Consider the following 26,507-nt stretch of genomic DNA (forward strand, 5'->3'; position numbering starts at 1 on the left):
TCTGGACCCCTCCAAGGTTGTTGGGTGGGACCTCATGAATGGGCAGAGGTCAGGATTCGGGCGACAAACCCCAATTATTAAACTTCAGCATGCATGTACCCTGACATCATTTAAACTGCATGATGGCGAGTAAAATACAATTTGATCTCCAAAGTCACAGAATAATCATAAAAATATCAAAACCATGTTTCGCACTCCATTTTCCCCTAGAAGTGAACATACGTAAACAGAAGCACCACGATCATAACAATAATACTGTGCATTGGTTAAAAGCTTGCAGGTTTGCAGGAGGAGAAAGAGCAAAAATAAATAAACAAAAACCAAACCAAAAGGAATAAATAATGATGTAGAGCTTACAACCGAGGTACCTACCACAGAATTCATGTACCCATGCAGATATATGATATGTCGTCCACCAGACAGAGTAGGAACGAAGCATGCAAAGAAGCATGGACCCAAAACATAATATAACAGCAGATGAGAAAAGAGAGGGAAGGAAGAGAAACAATTAGTGATGATGCAGCAAACTACAATAGCAGTGATCTGCATATATATGCAAATGATTAATGAATATGTATCAAATATGCAAACATGCCTAGACAACAATGTCTATACTGCACCCAGTTGGGACAATTTTTTATATACTGTAGTGTTATGCCCTGCTTCAGAGCATTCGTATTGTCAGTACGAGCACTATGAATACCATGTTTCTATCAGATCTTCAAGGTTAGGAACTGTTTGTACTGACAATACCAGTGCTTTGAGAGCATGATATTGGAGTACAGTATACAGAGGTATTAGCATTAGGAAATTGTCCCAACTGGCTGATCTATAAAACACAATACACTTATATACGTGAATATTCATCTAATGTCGTGATAACTCTCTGTCCTGGAGGTTGCGCGACGTAAAGTTATATTGAGACATCATGCAACATGTGCCACATTATATAATACAAACACAGAGCACTGGGGTACATTGTAACAAGTATAGTAACTACCATGTAAAATCCTGAAGAGGAAAAAACGTAAGTTTTTTGGGGGGGGGGGGGGAAACGATAACAAAAACAAAATTAAGGAAAGAGAGGACACCAATATCAATATTGAAGGAAACAAATATCTTGCCTTAAATTCAGTTATTCCTGCTACACCCACTAAGAGGATAGTAATGTACTTCAAACACTATTCCAATCGAAATGGTTGCAAATTGAGATACAATGGAGAAAAGTTGGATGTTAATCTAGCTTTTTTTTTTTTAATTCTCGTTACGAAAGTGTTGACAACTTTTTGATCCGATTCGTCACAAGGATAAACAACATTTTAAGCACTTATTTCGTGATTGTAATTTCTAGTAGAATGTACAGTAGATAGGAGAGGGACACTTCCATTTGTCACACTCAGTACATCTGTCAAATTAATATCAGAAACTGGAAATTAATTGAACCATCATTTTATTTCATGAAATTTGTTGCAAATTTGGGGGTTCAATGTGAAATATTCAGTGGTAAGAATAATTATGCAGCAAGGTTTAGAGGCAGCCTGCAGCATGGATACACACAAAATAGCAGTGAGGATTATTTTAGCAAAGAATTGAGTCAATTAACAACTAAATATTCTTTTTTAAAAGAAGCTCTGTTTATGAGCATGTCACTGTTTATTCTGGCCAGTTGATACGCATCATCTACATACCGTACCATATTTAAAATATAAAATAACACTTAGGATATTACTCCTAATTTTATTGCATTTGGTGAGCGATTCATGAACCTCATATCCAACACTCGAAACACAATATCCTCAAGGGTATCAGCGATTTTCCACCTTCATTAATTAACTTAATGAATTCATTAATTTGGAACGACTTTAGTCACACCCATAAACACTAAAGGCATATAGCTCAAATGACGTATTGGTTCAACCCACAGTTTCATATTTAAATGTAGTCTGTTGGTAATATGAAACAGACTTTTGAGATTCCAAACTTACTATGAAATTGAATCTACCCTACATTTGTGGATCACATCAAACCTTGCACAATCATATTTTGAAAATTCTATTATCTTCATGCATTCTCATTTCTCTCCCAGGAGAGAGACTTTCTTTCTGAAATGTTTTTATCTTTTTCTTTTCATTTTCTATTCCCCCCTCCACCCCCCCCCCCCGCCCCATTCGTTGAGTTCACATCCTCTGCCCCATAATTGAAACAGACCAAGTGAATTATCAAAATTCATGAGAAACTGAATCAAAGTTTTTTTTTTCAGTCTTCACTGTAATTATATATTATTCTCCTACTCACTGCTTGGATGAGAAAACAAACTCAGACCCTGGCCAAGAGCAAATTTGTTGGATATCTTGGGAAGCAGAAACTTAAGGAAAATAATGTGTTTTAGGGATGAAAATTAGCAGGATCAAGAGCTGGGTGAGGGAAAGGCAGAAACATTTGTAAAGAGGGGATGGCGCTGATATTTTTGGTTGCAAGGTTAAACAGAAAACAGTGCATTTCAGCAGGAGGGATCGATTGGGAGATTGGGCATTTCAGCCAAGGGCTAAAATATTGTTCTCAACAATTTGAAACAAATATTATAAATATACTAGATTTGAAATCAATTTTTTTGAACATCTACACAAAACCACATGCATGTAACGTCTTCCTCACTGCTCCGAGTTCAATTGAATGAGTAAGTATATATAGCTCTCTGTATCCTATAAATTATCAAAATCACTACTTTGGGGAAGGGGTGGAGTGGGGTGGAGGGAAAAATCCTAACTGTACAGTTAATAGCAATGTACTATAATGAGTGGCCAAGTATATATGGTGTTGATCTAGCTGATATATGGTGTTATGGGTATGTAAGTTAACATAGAGTGCGCAGAAAGAAACCATTATCATATTTAGTAGATGTATATAAACCGCAGCCAAGAACCATGGACCATATATTATATGTGAGTTAAGAAGTGCTGTTAGCCTGTTAGTAATGACATGTTCATGTATGTAAGTAAGACATAAATATGCAATGGGAATGTTAATCATATTCATGTACATGTGCATATATAATCCACCTGCAATTTCATATTTGATAATGAAACATACTATATATATATCGTACATATATATTATGATATTATGCATGCAATGCGTAGTACACATTATGGTGCCAAGAAGATTGTAAAACAAGGAAAGATAGACATCTTAACATGATATTAAAACTATTAGCATCAGACATAAACTTCTTATGGTTCTATAGTGTAAATTTATTAAAAACCATAAAACCTAATGCAAATCCCAGTTAGACCACACGGTAACAAATCTGAACCATGCAGACTCCATACATATCTGCTTTTCAACATCTAGAAACTGATGTGAGAGAGACTTTCTGGAACAGTTTAATTAAAATTAAAATTTTGCATAATTTTGCATAATTCTGCATTTTGGTCTCTTCCTTTATTTTACAAACTGATTTATCGTCATATTTTCTTATCATAGATGAGAATTGTACGTTATCCCCTGTATTTAAATTCTGCTGATTAAATTCAATTAAACTCAACTGACAGTCAGCATAAATTATGTTATTCTCATGAATCAAAACTACATTACAGTACAGTTAAATTTGCAATTCATAACAGCTAGTGCAGACTCATGTATTAGAAATCTGTCATGAATATTGTCACGCGATTATTAATTTGGTAGCGACAGTTGTTTGTCTCCTGTATGCGTGTCTTGTATGTAAGTTGCATTTTTACATCAATTGGGTTGATGAAGTCATGTGACATGTTTACATCATCAGTCTTAGAGAAATTTATCCACTATTTCCATGCAAGAAATGACTATACAATTAAGTGCAAATTTTTGTTTGCATTGTTTTTAATTCAGATTTGCTCCCTCATTAATTATAATACATTTTACCCTATACTGACGGGTCAATTACCAGAGTACAAAAAAAAAGAAAAAAAAGTGGTGGAATCTACGGACTTCAAATCTCTGCATTTCTGGAAAAGATTAATTATATTAATATAATCATCTAGGCCTATACAACAATAACTTACAGTTGATCACCACATGGATGGATGTTTTTGGAATTTATTCAACCAACAGCTGCGTAAACATGACTGTTTCAATATATAACATGTACGCATGATATATCATTCTGCACACTATTGTACTGTACATTGTATATACAATTAGGCTTCCACTATAATTTACATATTCACACAGAAAGCAGTCATGTCCAACACAAAATTGTTAACAGACGGAAAAAACATGCATGTAGTTGTTGTTTTGCCTTTTCTGTTTTTAGGAAATAACCTTTAAATCACTACAGCTGTTAAAGTAATTCAGGAAAGGTCAAATGTTAGACCATTATGTAGAGTAACGCCATGTACAGTTTTGTTCAGATCGAAGCACATTTCAAGCACAATTAGCAATATAACAAACGCATACATATACAGTATGTACAGGTTTCATGAACGGCCTGTACTTTGCCGGTATGACCATCAATACTGTGTACAAAATTTTTTGATATTTATTCATCTACAAAATTCTTCTATCAACAATTTTCCATTTCTATACCGTACTGTATATGTACACTAAATATGTAAACTGCTTTCACATTCTCTGCAAATTGTCTCCACTTATTATTGTACTTGGTAATTAACAAGGTATCTCTTCAAAGTGGTTTAATGTTCAAACTGTAAAAACATTGTATGGCTATAATGGTTGTTTCAAGGACATATTGCATTTCTGAATCCATTAAATGTCTGAAAACTCAAGTACACGAGAAGCGGGCGTCGACCTACAGTACTGTGCAAGTGGGTCGAATAATGGCGCTTTGCTTTAGACGATACATGTGTGTGTGGGTGGGTGTGTGTGCGTGTGTGTATCAGTGTATAAACGAGATAAGACAAAATGTTATTCAGATTTGGGTGGGTTTACGGAGATCACAGTGCATGTAATGGGAATCAGATAGAGCATTTATTATGTAAGTAAGTATTCAACTTTTAAAGCTGCCTGCTGCCTACAATAAAATTTAAGCCATGTAACAGCATTTTCATTGTCAAAATGAGCAATGCCAATCAAGTAATACTTTATGTTCAAAATTTGTCGGTTGTCATCTATGAAATTTCTGAGTTTGACTTAACTTCTTTGACACTTTGAGCAAGTTTAGTCAGCCTAACATCTGCTCTATTCACAAGATTAAGGCATGGACGCCAGTCAGCTATATGTACCATAACTCATGGAAGGTACAAAGACTTAACGCTCAAGTCTCAATTTTCTATCTAGATTCATGAAGACTCCTTCCCATTTCAACACTTAAATGAAGATCACCTAACCAGACTATCACTCTACATCCCACATTGATCAAGAAACCAGTCACTGAGCTACAAGACTGAATACATATCCTGCACAGAGGATAACCAAAATTGTTTGTGATCATCTTACTAAAACAGAAAACTTGAGCAGAATGAGACCTACTTCTGTTCATTTGCAATCTCTCTCCCCCCCCCCCCCCGCCTTTTTTCCCATCCCCCTTCATTTTGAACAATTTCTCCTTGTTAATTCCAGAAGAATAACTCTTTTGAGTAGCTGAAATGTTCGTAAGCCTCAAAAAGAGAAGGCGGTCATATTAAAACCAGTATCGGCGGTTATGAATTTTGATGGACCGATCAGAAATGCAAATTCTGATAAATTATTCACGTCGAGCTTCGTGACACGACTGATTTATTTTTCATCAATAACCAACTACCATGGGAAAAGTTTATACGTCAATTTCCTTTCAACGACGCGAGATCAATTTTTTGTCATGGAGACTTCTCAAGTCTTGGGAAAGACATTTTTTTTACACGGTCGTTGGCTGTCGTATGGTTATAATCCTCCAAAGAAGCCATTCATTGGTCAACGTTCATGATGTATGCATTTTGTGGGTGAAGTGTTAAGCTTTCGTTCTTGAATTTCCAGCAATTTTTCCAAAACAAATTATACCAATTATATTGATTCAAACGTGATTGCTCTTGTATATTTTTTTTTCATTTCAGTTATATTTATTTAAATAACATCTGGTTCAGTTCAGCTGCAGTTTCTCTTTCCTTCTGCTTCCCCCGTGATTGTGTCTAAAATAATAGATAAACTCGTCCCCTGAAAAACTTGCAACTATCGTCTACGCGAATAAAAATCATAACGTGTGAAATAATAAAACTGCTGAAAATTCCTTCAAACTTTAATAATTTAGAATTAGTTAATCCAACTTCACCAAAGTGTGTCAACAGTTTACGTCTACATTACAGTGACATGTAAATTATTTCTTGGAATATTTATATGAGTGTGCAGTTACTCTTTACATACATATATTCGCTGAGTGATTAAAAAGACATCAAACGTGATATTATTTAATGTTTACAGATAGAGGAGGTATGATGTCACATCACAGAGAATAATTTTATCTCTGAAACCACAGTAAAATATGGAGAAAACTTGCTAAATTCCTATATAAATATACACAAGTTTGCTCTGATGCAGAGTACTTCTTGTACCAGATAGTCCAGAGGAAGATTTTAGTTTTGATTAATGAAAGAACATAGTAAGCATCCTTGTGAAATATGCATCCGTTACCTACTGTACAATCTCCGTTTTAAGATATTGATAAACTGAAAGTGTCACAGTTTAAACCAAAAGTGAACTTGAAGCAAACAGGTGTGATGTCATAGTTGTATCATGTACACTGAGAGCAAAATGTATTGTTTTTCATTGTTTTGCCCTCTATTGTTTTAGAGACCTCAGTTTGCCATAAGGTTCCAACTTGCGAGGATGAGAATATATCAATACACCTAAGACTGTAGTGTGTTTATAAGTGAATGCATGTACCAATTTTGAAGAAGAAAAAACATTTGGATGCACATTTTAGAGCAATACATAAAACAAATTTGTCAGTGTACATATCTATGACACCTCATGTCATTTGCTTCACGTTTATACTTTTGGTTTAAAGCATGTCAACTTCGAATGTAACGTCATCTCGAAATTGCTATATAGTCGGAAAAAAATGCATATTTTCACCACGATGCCCAGTACGTTTTTCTTTCATCAGCCAAAATTTGTTTTCCCCCTCTGGACATTCCTCTTAAAGTATAATTTGCACTTATCTAATGATACTTCATGAATCTCAAAATAACAAGTAAAACAATGTAAACACTAAATGACATTAACCCTGCTCATATCTCTCATACATAGAAAAAACAAATCGTACATTTCATTTTAACCAGAAGGAGATTCTAACACAGCTGATCAATACAGACAGTTTTAGAGTAGGAAAAAAAAAACGTTTCTGTAGCCGAGGGAATGCAAACTCACCTGAGGGAAGTATATTTCATAATCATATTGGGCCTTCCCTTGATTTTCCAACAGACTGGAAGCTTTGACGCTGTAAAGAGTGACCTCATCTTCGTGATACTCTTTCAGCTTATCTCGTATTGACTTGAGGTTGGTGCAGGCCCTATGGTAAACCGTGTAGACACATTGGGGGCGAGACGCTGGGTTAAATAGTTCCCTCTGGCATTCTGATTGGGTCTTGAAATGATCGGAGAAGACTTTGAAAGAATCAAGGTTGGACACAGCTGAAACAATTGAAAAAGAAAAAAAGTGTTGTTAAGAATGTATTGGGTTTTTTTATACTCTCAAAAGTACATCTTTACACCAAACCATTTAGAGATCTCACGTTTGTTTTTGAAATTAAGATTGTAATTAAGAATGAATTAATATTCTTTTTAACTGAATATATATATGATAAGAAACTCTAATTGACTAGTAATGTAAGGGCACCAATGGCACAAACAAAAGGGCATTTATTGGGTGGGGGGATTTTAATTGGGCCATCACCAATCAGTATAGAAATATTTTGTAAGGGACAGCAGATTTTTTCCAATAAGTGAAGGGCGCTGCATCAAAAGCTGTGGGTTGAAACTATGCTGCCTATACTGTATCTATATCTCTATGTATAGATACTGCAGAATTTAACACACACACACACCAGCGTTGTATGTATGGGACTTGTTTATCTCTGTTACACATGTGAAGGTGATAGGATTGGTAACTGAGCCACCACTAGGGGGGGGGGGAGGGCACAGACCTGTAATCAAATCACCTCCACCATTTGACTTCTTTGGAAATGAAGAGCTGACAAACAATACCTGAGCAGTTAACCTTGAAAGGAGTCCAAGTTTTTTTTTTCACTTTACAAGGTCTATTGTTATCCACTTGGGTTCCATGTGAGTATTCTTATCAGGGAACTTCTGATATGAAACTTGTCAATTACGTTCAGCTTGAAGCTATTAGAGATGATGAAATTACCAAACCAGCACTCACTCTCACCAGGGAGCTGCTACTCTTACGTTAGAGTAGCAGCTCCCTGCTCTCACAGTAACTCACACCATGCAGTTAGAAGTTCTAACTCCATGCTCACACTATTATTGACTCACTGCTTTGCATGTAGTGCATGTTATTGTCACAGTAACTAAGGCATTTAAATTTACTATGTGTCCGGAAGGCAGATATATAATTCCCCGCACAAGAAGAAATGCACATTTTTATTTTCTGGCATTTCCTTTATGAATATTTTGCAACAAAAACAAATCAAAACAAAAAAATGTAGGTAATTTGGTGGCATAAAACTCAACTACATGAGAATACTGTACACTTGCAGGCCAGCATTGTATACTGTACAGATATCATGAATATTAAAACTAAGTTTCTGGAGCAATTTTCCTAGCTTTCCATCACCCTTAGATATAACAAGAGGGAGTAATTTGTTAGACCCCAGCTATTGCAAGGTGATGCATATATTCACATCAGTCATGTGATCATAGTGGACATGTTTGAAAGCATACATGAGCATTCATCTACTGTAGAAGGTTTACTATGAAGCCTACACACTAAATAATGAGGACCTAATGTTAGGCTACACCTAGATAATAGGCCTAACACATTGCAACTCCTGCAGATGTATGGTAAACACCTATCGTTAAATTGCAACTCTAGTAGAAAACTTCCAAATAACGTGAGAGTACACATCCAAAACTGATCACTCTGGACTAAATTGTTTGTTTCTCTGAAAAAGAGACTTATTATGAAGTATAGTCATGACGATAAGAAACTTTGCTCAAATAAGGAATTTCCTCACCTTCTTCCAGACTTAAATTTAAAGTTTAAAGACTTAATTTTGAGACTCAGAAAAGTAGGTATTTTATTTTCAATACTTTCCCCCTATTTATCCCCTATTTTTCAAAACCACTTGTGATGCAGGCATTCATGTCTCTCTCAAAAAAGTCACCAGGTCAGTCTAGACATAGTCGAGAAAATGCAGTAGTAAGGATGAGACAGGTAGGTGAGGAGGCGAACTAGATTGTCTTGTACACCGATACCACCTCTACAGCCATCCCTAGTTGCTCAGATCCACCAGCACACGATTTAAAAAAGTCCTAACTGCTTGATGAATGGGTTACAAGCGAGGAGCGAAGTAAATGAAGTACGTTATTAAATATAACCCCCGAGTGCATTGCCTCTTAGTGATTAGATTGGTTCTTTACGGTGAGTGCCAAAATACTTAAACAATCTTCCTCCCAAAGTCAAGTGACCATTGGTCACCCAGGGGTTTGCTTCCCTGCAGCACTGCCAGCTAATTGCAATTGATTAAAATTGCCGCAAAATTCATTTCACCCACAGAAGGGCAGTTTGGCAAGTTTTTTATGTCCAAACAAACTCCTCATGGATGGCCATTTCTTTTTGGACAATTGAGACAGTGGCGCTACAACCAGCTGGCTACAACACATTAGTACAACAGTACGTGGAGATCGAGAGAAAGGAACTTTGATTGCTAAGTAGCAGATCAAATAAAATAGGATGGCCATTTAAAACCCTTTCAAGATGTTGACTCATAGTCATTTATTTACTCTTGTCATTTGATGGCGTGGATAATTTCAGAAGAACGAAGAGCAAACTGTAGGATGACAAGACTTGACTTAAATACATATAAATGTATATCATATAGTAAACACTAGGCCTAGTGCCTGTATATATACAGGTCATGTGTAGTGATGAAGGACAAAGACGTGACTTAAATACATGTATGTATACATCAAGGAGCTAACACCTCAGGCCTAGTATCTGTATATACAGGTCAGGGGTAGTGATTAAGGGACAAAGACGTGACTTAAATACATGTATAGTTAACACTAGGCCTAGTGCCTGTACATATACAGGTAATGTGTAGTGATTAATGAACAACAAATGCTCATCAGGTAAGACCATGATGTTTCTGATAGAAAGGCTCATATAAGCTAAATGATATGACCAAGTTTTATTTTATAAAGCATTTTGGGACTCCATAAATGCCATATCCTATCAAACCATATCCTATCAAACCATAGCCTATCAAACCCTTCTTATAATTATTGCTCATTAAATACTTGCAAAGACAAGTAAGAGCTGTTTTTTGCATTAAAATCCTCAGTTTGTGACAGTTTTACCAATCTACTGATTGTTGCTCAAAATATGAGTACAACTGATGAAACTGAGATGATATCTTTTGAGACTTTTCTCACCAAATCAAAAAAATACTTCAAAATTAAATTATTAAAGATTCCATTTTGATTCTGAATATTTTGTTTGACAAGACAATTTCATATACATAATAGTCAAACAAAATGCCACCCCAGTTTATTCCCTACCAAATAAATAAAAATTGGGGGGGGGGGGGAAGTAATTGATACAAACATCTCCATAATCTGTACCAGTACTCTATTGTAAGTGCAAGGAAGAAAAAATGGCCATCTCATTTTATCTAGGCCCAAAACATTCGCTATTGCATTTTACATGTAACACAAACCATCATGTATGTGATTATACCTGTCCAACAGTTCTTAAACTGTGCACACACTAAATCATGTCCCTACAATAACAGCTTACTTTCATTATGAAAAGATAACCCTTCACCTATGAAATGACTGTGACTTAATTGCATCCACCTCTCTACATAACATTTCCCCCGTTGCATCCAAAAATAACTTATATTGAGCATCACTGTTTCATTTTCAAAAGATCGACCAAAGTCTATTTGTCTATGAAAAACCTGTCGGGCTCAACGTTCATTTAACAAACACTCTGTCATCTTTAGGACCACATATAATGTTGAATCACAGGTAACGTTATAACTCTCCCAGCCAGCATGCCCTAGCTTACTATACATAGTACTACCAAATAGTTAATTATTTTGCTCATACTGTCTCCAGAGACTGAGTGTGTGTTAAACTTCTACGATGATTCAGTGTGAATTATCGAGCAAGCTATGTTTATAACGCCGGCCAGCCTTCATCTTGAATCACGCTGCCAGGAGTCATCAGCCTATATGCATTACCAGCAACCTTAGCATGAAATTAGACCTGAGCAAATGGCTCGTCACTTAAACAAGGATCTACCAGGCTACCTGTGCATGGTGTAAAGGTCTATGTCTGTGTTTGTGTGTGCCTTAAAGAACTTTCTGTGTTTTCCAATACCAATGACAGCTGGTAAAAGCATCATATCCCCACTGCGTGTGAATTGGGCCTGTCCACTCCGGGAGTTAGCCTGGAGTTGTACAGCCGGTATCTGTCAAGTAATACTGTCAGGAATAGTCACAAAGTATTTTGCAGTGATTTGATCAGCATGAAACTGAACGATGAAAACAGCTCAGGTATAGAATACAGCCCAATGCTGTAGATTCAATTCACATCGTGCATTGTGGCTGTAGTGAAGAAGCTGCCTCCAAACTTCCAAAAGTTTACCATTTACAAGAGCTGTGAGGTAATATTGTACCACTAGATATATCGGAAAACCACATCGAGGGTTAGAGATCTAAGCGAGGGAGACTGAAGGAATCTGCATCAAGGGTTCAAGAAATAACAGAGGAAGATGAAGAGCTATAGAACAGAAGTGATCATGCATGCAGCTTCGTTTCAAGAAAAAGTCCACATTTAAAAATTTGAAATGTCAAAGGTCCCCATGCACAGTTAGCCTACCATGTAAATGTTGAGCCCGTAGCAATAGTTGTTGAAAAACAGTTGGACAAATGTGTGTATTTTTTTTTACTCCATCCTTCAAGCTTCATAAATCATAATATTACTTAGTGTCCTATTCAACAGCTGAGAGATAGGATCTGCATAGCTAGGTTACGTATGACATTGAAGTAAAACCTTGTATGATCATTCATAGATTTTACAATTCTTGAAGTTGATAATTGGCAGAGACAGACCTGTAAATATCCACACTTCATTTGTCAACCACTGATCAGTTCACAGGCCAAGTACTGCAGACAAATTGTGACTTGTCAGACTTTCTTCACTCTTTTAACAGCTCTCTTAAATGAAAAGGTGTGTATTTCACAGTCTCACCCATCAAAACAAAACTCACTCACAACATAATTTGGTCTTTGAAGAGATGTTCTGTTATGACAACCAGGGTAGAAATATGACTATTGGGTGCAGTGACAGTAAATATAGATTCTTATAGGTATAGTTGGAATAAGTTCACGAGGCTCAACTCAATACACAATAACACATCATCAAAATTGTCATCGCTAAGAGAAATTCAACCAGGAGATGAAAAAGTTACACTGCTAAATATCTGAATTTAACAAGATCGACTTATGTTTCTTTGCTGTAATTTTAATACCCACTTGTTAACTACAGGTTGTGTCATATGAACAGCCATGTTCCTAACATGGAGTTCATAGAGGTCATTGTGAAGTCATTAGCAGTATACCCTTTGTCTGGGGACCTGTACACATTGCTTCACTGTCCCTAGGTGTTCATGGGATGCAAACAGGTTAAGAATGGAGGACCTACAGTAAACTACCAACAGCCTGATGAACCTCAAAGGCCTATCAACTTTTGTAGTATGATAGATTCAGAGTGCATGCATTGATTGGAGACAGGTAAGGGAACAAGGAGTAAACTCAATATGCATCTATGGTTTTGGTATCAAGCAATATATCTGCACTTTACCTAATTCAACTGCACAGTGTTGAGAACTATACACAAAATGGACCCTCTTAAATCTAGTAACCAGCAGGAAACCAGGGCTTTGAGAATTTGATTTAACAATTTCTAACAGACCTGTATTTTTTTTCGAAATAAAATAAAACTGTAAGCAAGGTACTGTTAGCAGGTATTTTTTTGGTCGTATTTTATAATTACCACCCAGGATTCCTAGCTGCCAAGCCTGAAGATGAATGTGTGATGAATGCAACTAATCTACAGTGTCTCTCTAGGAGCTTCTTTCTCTCTCATGTTCATTTACATAGTTCATTCCAATTTTTTTTTTAAATTATAAATGCAATTTCTCCAATCATTCTCACTGCATTCAAAGTACATACAGTATACGGAATCACTGATTCAGCAGAATTTACATCACATGGTATCGAAAATCATCACTTTTGACCATCTTAATTCAACAAATTCGTGTCGATCTAGCTAATCCGGTTTGGAACCAGACATTCGTTCATTCATGTCTTTTCAGAATATGGAGTCTCACTTTTCAATTAATGACAAGTTAGATGACTCACACCAGATCATCACATCTCTAATTATTTTTATTGCTGTTAATAAGGTCTGCTCTTACCAGCCTTACATATGTTCTTTGGTTACACTGCCTGAATCTATGGAAAGGCCGAAGGCTGTTTGAGAGTGTCTATATAAAGGTTGATATTTTACAGTGACTAATATGTGACCATGAGTACTAGATCGTACAGTACATGATGTATGGCATTCAGGCGATACGACTGCAACGTAACAAGCGAACAGTCTGACGATCACGTAGCTGTGCAGTTCACACAGAGGAGACATGTACTTTTGAATACACGGTAGTAAGTAAATGTAAATTATGTAAAGACAATGGAACGAGCCAAATTTGCTACAAAAAATGCACACAGTTTGGGAACAAACTCTTGGGAGTTAACTAATAATGGCCTAATGTAATAAATATTGAAGAGCGCAACACTCCACATCATAGTTTGCACATATTTAAGGAGTTCCCAGATTTATCAAAACTTCAATTACAGTGTATATCTTGGAAACGAAAAGAGCTTTTCGAAAAAGTTCAACAGAATTTGATCGAGATTATCACACATAACAAATTGGCTAGGTGTCCATAGACCTTTTACGGAAATTGCCAAAACTTAGCATTGAAAGAATAAAACATCAATTTCAAGTTTGGAGTCAATTAGTTTTCTACTTTAATCCACCCTCATACCTTAGTAATAATTTCTGAGGTTCAGAAAAACTTTTGATTTTGAAACTTGTTGCGGCCTGTTTATCCAGGGTTAGAATAACCTTGCTGAGTTTCCCGCAACTTTTATGTAAACTTGGAGAATCATGCAAGTGAAACTTCTGAAAGCAGAGGAGAGGACAACCAAGCAATTTGATTCATGAGGGTATCTTATGAGTAAAGAAAAATCAAACACAGGGTTGATGCTTTCTATTTTCCTTTTTTTTTTAAACTACTAATCAGATTTTTGTTACTTTTCTATTTCTTTATTTCAATTGTTCCTTTATATTTTGTTTTACTCTCTGCTCAGCGAATTCCCGAAAGTACCTTGGATTTCCCACAAACCTGGTTCAGATATTTTCCAACCTGCTTTAAGCTTGAAAAATTTAGAGGACAACACCGATGACCTTTAAGTTAATAATACACATCAAAAAATCTCAAATAACGTCAGTAAGTGAAGCGCAAAACAGGACAAATAAATTAAAAGAAAGAAAAAAAGTATTTCCCCAAGGCTGGACATCAAACTAATAAATATCGGCCCACAAGAATAAGTCATTTTAATTTTCTGGCGGGTATTCGTCCCCTTTCGAGTGCTATGTAAGACTCAATCCTCGAGAAAGCCTCTTCTTTCACAGATGGCTGTCTGCCTTTGTGACCGTGAAGATCCCAGATTCTCCTCACAATGTGTAACTTGTCCCCCCTGGCTCTCAGATCTCAAATTGTCCATCGATTGGAAAACCAAACAGACGGAAAAGGAAACTTTACCAAATCACTCCAATAACTTTGCTGTCTCTTGTAATTGTGAGGACTACCCCCGTTGGGGTTCTTTGTCCAAATGAAAACAGGATGGAATCTTGACTGACATTTCCTCTTTGGACGCTTGAAAAGGGACCAAATAGGACTTTTGGGTCCCCTAGGGACACAGATGGGTCTCCCACATTTGTAAGCATGTGTAGTAGTAGCTGTTGGTGCCATGTAACAACTTCAGTGTGTGTTTAGAAAGGCCAGTCGATGAAGGACATCCTTTCAATCTGTTTCTTTAGAACTATAGCAAATTATTCAAGCAAAGTGTTGCAAACTATTAATGCCAAACTAAAGACTAAACCAACCAATGGCCTCCCACCCAGCTCCCTCTGCCTAAAGCAACAAAGTTAGTTAACGTGAGGCATTTTAAGGTTCACAGCCATAAGTGACACATAATAATAAATAGTGCAATAATTGTTAAGAAAATACTGTAGGTCTGTAGAATGTCAGTATAAGGTGCCCAGCCTTACTCATCAACTGTGACTATACAATTCCAAGAGATATTCTTCCCAGGCTTTAATTTCCATGTGACCTGGGTTTCTATGCACTCTATTTCTGCATGTTACGTAAAATCTCTTTATTCAATATCTAAGAACAAAGCTGTTAATGATATGTCGATAAATGTCAAATCATGGTGACATGGTTTTATACTTCCTCCTTACTCTGGCCAATGACATTATGCAATTACTATGTAGCCAATCACTTATATGTATTGAGTGGCTAGTTGTGAGCCCATTCTTGCCTACAATCAATATTCCCTCCCCCTACCTCCCGCCACCCCCCTCCCCCCTCCATTTGGTTAAAACCATAAGAATGAAAACAAAGATAATTAAGCTGAGCAACTAACGACACATGAACATGACAAAATAAATTTTGGTACCATCCAGGCCTGCTTCTGTTTGTTAAACACGACGCTACACACCTCTGAATAATCAAACATGCTATATTTTGTATGACGATGCTGTTTTCTATTCGTGCAGCCATGATAGCTAGCTATACATAATGCATGTACAGTACTATTACAAACCCAGATCTATGTCAATGGACACTGTCTACAACAGTACTGCAAGTTCAGCTTGACAATCTGTCCATTCGCACTGGCTGAGTCCTGTAGAGTTATCATTTGCAGTTACATGATGTGTGTGTGAGTAGTATAATCAGGTTACAAAACCAAAGGGCTGGTGGTACACATCTCTAGTACCACACAAGTAGGTTAATTATGAAAGCTAGTAGCTATGGAGAAGAATGAAAGCAAACCCTTCGACTGATTGGTGACCATGTACTCAGCATTAATACGATGATTACGCCAGGATACTTTATCTCCTGGTCCAGTTTCGGTCTGATTAAGCGAGGGAATTGTTGACCGTTCTAACATGTCATGGAAAGTTCACGGTGCAGAGATGCTCATTTGAGAGATATAGGATCCAGTAGCACGTATTGGGTAACCATAGCTACAGCTGTACAATTGTATATACAGGTGATTTTTGTTTCAAATGTTAATTAAAATTGATTTTGCAAAAAACCTGTGACATATAAAATGAAATAAAAGACTTTCAAAAATATTGCAAAAATTTTAATAATAATATAACACCCAAAATAAGCAAACGAAAATAACACAAAAGCAATAAAAATTGATGTGAAGTATCTAACGGTTTAGTTCAAGTTCAAATTTGAATTAAAACTGTAGCTATGGTTACCGTTTATAGATCCATGCACTACTACATTTGTGCACAATGATATAAGCTAGTACCAATATCAGTGTGAGCATCCATTCTGTATTATAATACACACATCTCAATATTTCAGATCCTGTTTATATTGGATCAGTGGATGTCATACAGATCTTTGACACCGCAGCAGATATATATAATGCCATATTTAACTCATTGGCGTCAAGTGTGTGACGTTTACAACTGCAAATTATAGATCTATTGTCAGTTTTAGGGAAAAATGTGGGTATAACTTTGCCTCTTTTTCCACTTCATTTCAACGTTGGTAGTACTTTGTGTGCAGGTACTGTATACGGCCCAGCTGATGTACCTGACATATGAGCCTATTGTAGCCTATAGAAAAGACAGCACACAAATGGAGATTTCTGTTATCAGTAGACTAGCTTCCATTTAAACTTCAACTCTTGCGCCTGTCATGGCAGTTGCTGATCGACTGGATACTGTAATAATGGTGAACTGTCTCCACTGGGTGCAACTTTAAAGGGTGTGAAGACTCGTGCAAAAAGAAAAGTCTAATGCCGGTAATCTGACCTAGCTTTCGAATGAGGTGTAACAGAAGTGTTAGACACCACCATCGATCCCAGAACTGAATACACACAGCTTGGCACCGTCGGTAATTAGACAGTAGTGTACAGTCAGTACATAAAGCTGCGGTCAATACCCACAGCACAGTGTATAAATGATACAGCAATGGACATCTCAGGTCCAGCTAAAGATAACAAGGTATCACGTTTCATTACTGTTTGCATTTTGTAGCGACACAAACAAAACGTCACTTGCAAGCAACAGAAAGTTAACTTTTCAGATGGCCGCACATGGTTTTTTTTGGGGGCGAGTCTTCAATGCCTTTACCAGGACATTTACGTTCAACCTTTTCAAAAGCTCAACCATATCGTCCCTTGTTTCGCGTACTGACGAATGTTAGAAAGTTATCTATCACGATCCAAATCAATTCACTGCTTTGCAACTGAATGTTTGATCACAAATAATACCTTTCAAGCAGTATCCTAATTTTATGTTACAGACAACAAATTATATTTTATAGCCATTTCAAATTTAAAGGATGTGGAACAATTTTTAAGGGCATATAAATGTTTTAAAAACATTCGTCACTACGTAAAACAAAATAAAATAATATGTATATTCGTCAGTGCGTGAAACAAGGGACGATATATGCAGTGACCCTATTTGTTTAAACTTTTTCTTCGAAATCCCAAACTTTAAACTGGTTTTAGAAAGTGGGTGGCTTCCCAGAAGTGGGAAATAGAGGGCGTTGTAATTAAACGTCTCCAGTCATGTAGTTAATATGTACAGTAGATAAGAAAGTGCATACATGCAGATTGGATGGAGACAGGTAAGAGAGGAACGAACTAAATCAACATACGATCAGTCTGAAAATATTGGCAGTTAATGAAAACTGAAAACGTTGGCAATAACTGTGTGATACCGACATAATGCAAACCAATACTCAGTGTAATACTAATATATATCAAACCAGATGTCTAGTTAAGTTTGATGTCATTATAAATAAATATGGAAAAAAAAGTGGGGTCATTAGCTAATTAATCACAGTCAAGTTCGGTTTGCTAGCTGTAATGAAAATTCACCGTCAAGCCATTCACTCACTCAGAAAAAAAAGAAAAGACAACTATAAATCTAATGCAGACTAGCAAGATTTTTAATTCAAACAGCTGTGCAAATTTCTCAGAACTTGACATGAAAATAGTCACATCTGGATTTAATTTCTCAAATTATCTCAACCACCTAATAGTAGAGAAAGGGCATAACAAATCATTGCATGGTAAAAAAGACAAAAATGGAGGATAATTGAAGTGCGGTAACCTGTTCACTAGAGTTCCAATTATTTCCTTGCAGCGAGGCTAAATTTGGCCCAATCACTAGTATAACGGTTGATGGATCTTAATGTTTCATCACAAACCAGTCATGTTAAACATGTCCATCTGGTCAGTTCATATCGTTCATCTTTCTTGGAATATTCACAAAAATGAATGAGACAACGAAAAAAAAAACAACAATATTTTTTGGAAGGAGGGCAAATAACAGAAGAACCTGCACTATCTATCATTACCCCAAAACTAAACCTGACATGGATAATCTATACTGCTAGAGTGCTGTTGTTGTGATGAGACAGGTAACTCTTCTTTTCCTTCTATTGAATTCTACACTTTCTGTTTTTCCCTTTATCCATTTTCATTGCTCTTTTTTTTTTTCTAAATTCCTTTCTTGTTTTGCTTACTGTTATTTATGTGGGAGGGTTACAAATTATCAGATCTGACCAACATACTTCTTAACGTTTAAATAAAATTTATAATTTTCAATCCATAATTTTCCCAAAACTTATTCTTACAGTCTAAGTCCAACACTTTCAGGGTTACTAAAAAAAAAATTGCTACACTTCAAACTGTAAAGTTTAATAGCGAAAATGGGGGCACAGTTCACTGGCAACTGAATGCAATGAAAATAATCACCCTTAGCAAACTTTATCAGCATAAACAAACGCTACTTTAAATATGAGGCCAACAGCTTTACAAATGCTTTGACCTGAACCTTTAAACATGTAAAAGTAAATAAAACATTTATTTTTATAACCAGCTGCCGGGGCAGACTGATTTAGTAAGTATCCCTTTGCAGCACTTTATTTCCCAGCCACTTCATCTTACTGGTGATTGGACGATAAAATCAACAACACGATTGGTCGATTAACTCAAAGGATTCCGTGTAAGTTGTAATGACTGGCCTACGATTGGTCCCAGGAAGTAATTGACTCATGGTAGTACTATGCACTGCTCTCAAGGCCACAGCTAACCATTCACAGTGAACATACCCATCGTCCCTGAAAGCAGATTAAAAGCTCCCTGAATTAAAATGACAGACATGGATGGGATTCCAAAGCGAAGTAAAGATGTCTTGGCTAAAAATTTATCGTCTCGGTGTTATCAAAGCATGCACCATCGAGAGGGTCGGGGGAGGGGGGGATCTACAAGACCGAGAAGGTATACAAGACTTAAGAGGCAGGAAGTTCTCAGAGGAAGATGTAGATGAGCGAAAGATATGATGTGGAAAGATTCTCGTCTTGTAACTGGAAGCTATGGAATGATGTAAGCCACTTTAGCTGTAAGAAGCTTACCGTAAAGAATATACTGTACAAGGTACCTAAGCAAGCCAGATTGGATTAAAATCAAAACCCTCCTTTTTTAGGCCTCTTCAGTCATCTGATAAAAGCTCTAAAGGCTAGTCAAGAGCCACTTCTTGAAAGTGCAATGTTCTTTTTAAGATGTTCTCTGTAACTATTTAAGATCTGCAGTTTGCAAGTACTTAGAATAATGTCTAGTCATACTGGGTACACACACACTCTCACTCAACAGTATCTATCTATCACCACCATTGTAAACATTATTTGCTTTCTTTCATACATATTTGACTGGTTAAATTCCCTCTCAGAATCAGGCAGTTCAACTAAATGCCAGCGCTACATTACCTACAGTAATCATAATTTTGTCGTCTGCTGTATTTAAATACACAATACCCAGGGGATACACACAATACCCAGGGGTACACACAATACCCAGGGGTGCACACAATACCCATGGGGGTACACACTATACCCTTATAAACTTAAGCTGCATTTTTTTATTAAGTTGATGAAATGAAGAACAACCCACTCATATAAATCTGCCTGCAAGTACGCCCCAAAATCATCTGTATCTTACGGATTTCACTCTTCTTTCGAATTTCAATTGTTGCAAGCGATTGTATTGAATACCGCAGATGGGACATGAAAACCAATTTACATTAGTGTATATTAAAATTCGACATGGTTGCCTAGAGGCTCAAAGATATATGAGTATATACTTTAAGATGCCATGAAATATAAAATATGAAAAAAAATGTAAAATTTCACAAAACTTATGGCCATGGCTTTGAACCACAGAAGTGCAGCTGCTTACCCCTGGAAGGAAAAAAATACAAAAGAAAAGGACAAAACAACAGATGGTGTGAAAAGGAAAAGAAGGGTACTGTGCATCAGCATTGTAGACTGCGGTTACATCACACATGGTCTTTGAATTAGAAAGGTGTCATACAGTATTTGGATTTTGGAACATAACATGGGGAAAGTTGTATGAAAATAGCTTTAACATTTGAACTCTAACATTAATATAAATTGTATGAAAATAACTCTGTAACATTGAAGTCTATATAATCAGTAAAGTTTAATCCTGATAAGAATCATGTCTTTTCTTGTCACTTCATGAAGTTACACATTGCATTGTCTTAGCAATTGGTGAAGTTTGTATTAATCTATTACCGTGGTTACATGGTTTCCAATGGCAACCACAAGGATTTGGTACTCACTTTATCATTTGTTAAATTTTTAATACTGTAGATTTAATCTCAGAGCAAAATGTATGAGGAATACAAAAAGACAGATGAAAATTATCAGGGAAATGTTAAAAAGCCTTAAACCTTGTAAATTTACAAATAAAATTGAAACAAATCTTCTCTAGATAGCACTATATCAGTTTTGAAACTTGAAGAAACGTCAATTGTTCAAAGTGCACACGATCTTCCATCCAGGATGATACTGGGTCTCTCTCTACTTTCCGATATATATAGTCATTAGTCTCGTAAGGTAGAGACTAACGTTGAGTGTAGATAAAGTTGTTTGGTTTTCTTGCAGCCCAGGTTCTAGCACGGGCTACCTTTCTTAAAAAGAATTTTCAAAGACTGTGTCAATAAGTTTTCAAATGTCAAGTTAATTTCTTTTAATGTACAGGTCTGGTAGTCTGTATCTGAGCAGTTCATCTCTTAATTGTTTCCTATACTGCTTCTCTCATTTTCATATTCAACTTGAATATTATTATTATTAATATTATTCTTAATATTATTATTATTATAATTATTAATATTATTAATATCATTATTATGATAATTATTATTTTATCTGAATTTATCTTTCCCATTCCCATTTCTAGTTGACACTCACAAATATCAGTTAACTACTGATGTATTATACCACCCCTATTAGTACCGTACCTTATTTTTTTCAGGACTGCTGCAGTTTATACCAAGTTTCATCTTTACATCTGACATGACTACATGTTTTAAGCCCTACAAACGTCATCCCTACAGCCTGTAGACCCTATTCAAAGTTTACAACAACACAAAACATCCAAGTATGCATTCAGTTTTCCGTTCCAGTTGCTTCTCCGAAATGTCAGAGGTTGTTTGTGAAATATCCACTCTCTACAACCACCAAAACAACCTACAGAACTAGCTTTTTTTTCTCCAACAAAAACAAAGATACAGCAGCTGAATTACCTCATTTCAATCATCTCCTGGAAACCCAACAATGCCCTGACAATTGCTTCAGTTACAATCTATGGGAAGAAAACATGTGGCCAGCTTGTTGTTATTTTGTCTGAAAACAGAACAGCCATTATATATTACTCTGCAACCTACAGGCTGATGTGTGCAACTGAGCGTTAATTCATTCTGACAGCCCAGTATTGCATGTTTGAGCTACCACTGACTATTCAATATAATACAGTATACCGGTGTGACTGGAGGCGTAACCTTGGGCATACAGTAGCAGCATTTGCATGCGGTTAATTTCCCACAAACCACTGTGAATGACACGCAACAATTGCAAAGTACATTCTAGGCATTCAACCGTTTCCAAATGACACTCGATTTGATAAAGATTATACAGTTGTAGGTATACAGACAGTACTGGCCATTACAATAAAACCATCAATTGTTGTTCTTAAAGTTCTCAAAGTTGGGTTATGGAATAATGTTATTAGTTTTCCCTGCAACATTAACATCCAGATAAGGTTGCTTTGTGATTTATGGTGAGGTGTACAGAACAGTATGTATTATCATTGAATTTATTAAGTGGGTAGGGTAAATACTGTACACATGGATGCTTAATGGTTTATAATACAGTGAGAGTGTCACAGATCATGCTTGAAGACATAAGTTCCAAGTGAGTAATAGTTAAACCTACTGTACTGTATAGGAAATTTGCAGTTGGAGGTAATATTCTTGAAGTCCTCCATGATGTCTATCACACTTAATACTATATCCCATAATACAGGTCCACATTAATATGTGAAGGCATTATCATCCTACCAACATCCTCCCCTAAATATGTAGTGATAATTTAAGACCGTGAATACTATCATGCAAGCCCCATCCTGTTAAGATGAAACTCCCATGGATACGACTGGATATGACTAGTTATGGACGGATTCCATCTGACTTACATGGCAGAGCCCTTTTACTGTATTCCTATACCTTTAATCTCTTTTAAACAAATGAAAGAAAAAAAACATGCCAGCAATCTCTTTTTCATTTCTCTGTGCATCAACGGAAGTAAAACTCTTCCTACCTTGTTACTAATTTGAATTTGACAGCTTATCATCACCAATCGATTCTTTTCCCTATCATCATCATCACCAACATTGTAAGTAAATAATTGAACTTATTTCATTCATAACACAATATTCAATATCTTTGCCTCATGTGTACAGTCGTAACTGCACGGCACTAATAAGAACTCGCATCTCAAAGATAGTAGTGAGGACATACAGAACTCCTGTAGTACAGTGTGTATGTATGTACAGAGATGTATTGATTGTCTCTAGTGAGGGTAATCAATACTTACATTACACAGCTTCTGAGGCCATTCCTACTCTCTTTTGATATACACACTGAAGATCAATACTATAGGGTCAGCAAACAAAGATACATGTGAAAGTATATATATATGGGAAGCCATGGCATTTACTGCGATGTAACTACCGGAATGCGTGTAAAGTTAGAACTGAAAGAGCTTAGAAGACAGGTCTATGTTTTCTCCTCAATACTAATAAATACTGAAACATCTCAAGAAGGGCAATGCCAAGAGTTTGAAATCTTGCATTGTACATAATTTATTGAGGTTCAGTATATGACATTTAGCTTTAATAAAATACTGAAAACATGTGGTTCTGTCTATGACTACTCAAATTATTAAAATCTTTGCCTTGAGCAACAATTTCATGGTAGATTAACTCAACTAGTAAGAGGGGAAGGGAAGGGGCCAAGAGAGGTCTGGTTCATGGGACAGTTATTTATTTATCCCAATTAATCCTACCCCTTGCCTCTTCCTCTCTCTCTACTTCAAATTTCTGTTTCGTGTTCCAAAGAGGGAGAAAGAAACAAACTTGGGACTGAATGGTAATTTTGATAGTTGGACAGAGATGACCAGTAAACATATCCAAATAATAACAGCACTTGACATAGTAGGTCTGTCAATTTAAACCACCACTTAATACTAACCTGGATCCTTTAATCAGTCTAAAAAAGAACCAGACTTATCCAAGTCACCTCCTTCGGCAAGTACTGTACACGGTCCACAAATCTATCCCTTTAATGCCACCGATCAAAAAGGTAACACAACTTTTCAGAACTCATAAATATATCAAGATAGGTGGAAGATGGAATTTACTCTGAGAGTACTTTTCAATATCAAGTTAAGGCTAAGAACCTTTCGATAGCTATTCCAAATTGAAAATTTCATTCTGATCGACAGATTATATGTCACATTTCAGTGGAGATGAAAGTGCGTTTTCTGGTTGCTGAATAGTATTTGGTTCAGGGTCCACAGGAATGTTGACAACCTGGTAATAATTGTGTGGAGATTACAACATGATTGAACAATAAACTGGCTTGACACTTGACTTAGTACTATAATAGGCCTTCACTGATGTAATTGACAAGGCTCTGTATGATGTGCAAAGTGACATATGAGACTTCACATGTTTTGTCATCCTCAGTGCCCACACCACACTCTCCCCACAACACACTCTCCCCCACCCCTACCTTCCACCCCCGCCCTCTCGCCCAGTCCGTCTTTGCACAAACTAATTGAGTCAATTAACGACTGGGTTCTTCTGTCATTTTGAGAACTTTATATTTACCAGTTATTCTACAGCCCTATTAACAAATGTGTGACCATTTTGCAACCATTTAGCAATGAGACCTGTACTGTAAGTTTACATTTATAGGCTTCCTATGTAAAATACAGTACTACAAAGGCTTCCTATGTAAAATACAGTACTACAAAGGCTTCCTATGTAAAATACAGTACTACAGTCAGCGATCTAAATCATAATGTATCACCATCTACTGTATGTTCAGCTTTTCACAGTTGTCAATTCTATCTGCAGAAGAACACTTTATACTGCAGTATTTGCCATGTACTTGGATATTAGCACAATACACAATTGGCATCCCTATACAGTACCATGTGGTGATGTTCTGTTTTCTCTTTGTTAACACTTGCCCTTGACTATATTTAGAGGGTCTTTACCCAGGGCCATTTTTCTGATAGACCCAGGGCCTTCCCCTTTTGTCATATTCCTGTCACATACAAGGATTTTTACCAGAACTTCATGAACAAAGAACCTCTGGACACTAATATCCTTGGAATATATTGACACTGTACATTAAACTGTATGCCATATCATCCAATGATCTTTGTACGATAGGAAGTGAACCCATTGTCACTATTGGTTCAATAGAGATAAAAATAAAGTACTAGGCCAGTTACAGTACGGTTGTCTGTTGACGAGTGAATAATGGAAATAAAAACAAAAATCATGCAAGAAATAAGTCTAAAATTCTATATATTATGCAGAAACTAAAATGTATTTTTACCTATTTATGGCAACACACTATTGTTCAGGTAGTAGAGTCCTAGTTAATAAGACAACTTTGCAGTTTATACTGTACCTACTGAGGTCAATGGTCTCAAGCCCATTCTAGACAAACTTGCTTTGTATCTTCATGTCAAATTTAATCAAATACTTACATTTTGAGGTGTATCCTAGTACCCCCTCCCTGTACCTTTAAATACTCTGTCTCTACATGGCTATGTACAGTATGCCACTTTAATTTACCTGCATTTGGGGTAGTTCAGCTTATAAGATGTACACAATAGACCAGTTTGTATTTTACACCACATTTTACCCAACCTGGAATAATTTCATTTCCCCCTTCTGCAGCCAAACTGACTAACCTATTCTTTCCAACCTGGGTGTCAACTAAAATAAACCCCATAAAATCCCTTCTAAGATTAATAATTTTGTTGTTGATTGGCATGAAATTGAACTGCCTGGCCTCCCATTCAAAATCCCTCTACTTCCTTCATATGGATTTAATATTAAGTGTGTCACAACTACCCTCTTTCTCTATTTAATCTCCTTAGTAACGTTAGGTAGATCATATAACCTAAGGTCTGACTTCTGTTTCCTCTGACACTTCTTAGTCTCTTGGTCGTAGTCGTCGACGGCGTCTCATTGAAACCAGTTCTCCTTGATTGATAACGTTATCAATCCTGAAGGTGCCTTGGCAGCGAGTCTATATTGCGGTACAAATATTGCGGAATATGTCTTGCCCTCTGATTAACGCAGACTGGAAGGATGAGTCATACACTTTGTCATCAATAGTCGTTAATTTGTAATATTTGAGGAAGTCACATTCGTAGACCAAACAAAACTTACTGGCGATAAGAATCTTCTTCAAACTTCAGTAACTTTTATGTCAACAATGCGCCATAGTTCCAACTCCTGTTCACGAACACTCTGAATACAATCAAGGTGAGAGGTATGCATTGCAAATAAT

The 26,507-nt window shown here is 36.4% G+C and overlaps 1 protein-coding gene across 3 annotated transcripts in view; it reads right to left on the minus strand.

Moving 5' to 3' along the window:
- The window catches only part of LOC139962496 (uncharacterized), a 60,786-nt gene that overhangs the window by 25,663 nt on the left and 8,616 nt on the right, over positions 1 to 26,507 (minus strand). For 2 of the 3 annotated variants that reach the window (XM_071962509.1, XM_071962508.1), the window contains exon 2: positions 7,342 to 7,604. In XM_071962509.1, coding sequence (XP_071818610.1) covers positions 7,342 to 7,604 — 263 coding nt within the window. Of the gene's footprint in view, positions 1 to 372; positions 659 to 7,341; positions 7,605 to 26,507 lie in introns of those variants that run through there. The other variant, XM_071962510.1, reaches the window with a different exon arrangement.

This window comes from Apostichopus japonicus, chromosome 21 (assembly GCF_037975245.1).
Source record: "Apostichopus japonicus isolate 1M-3 chromosome 21, ASM3797524v1, whole genome shotgun sequence".
NCBI lineage: Eukaryota > Metazoa > Echinodermata > Holothuroidea > Aspidochirotida > Stichopodidae > Apostichopus > Apostichopus japonicus.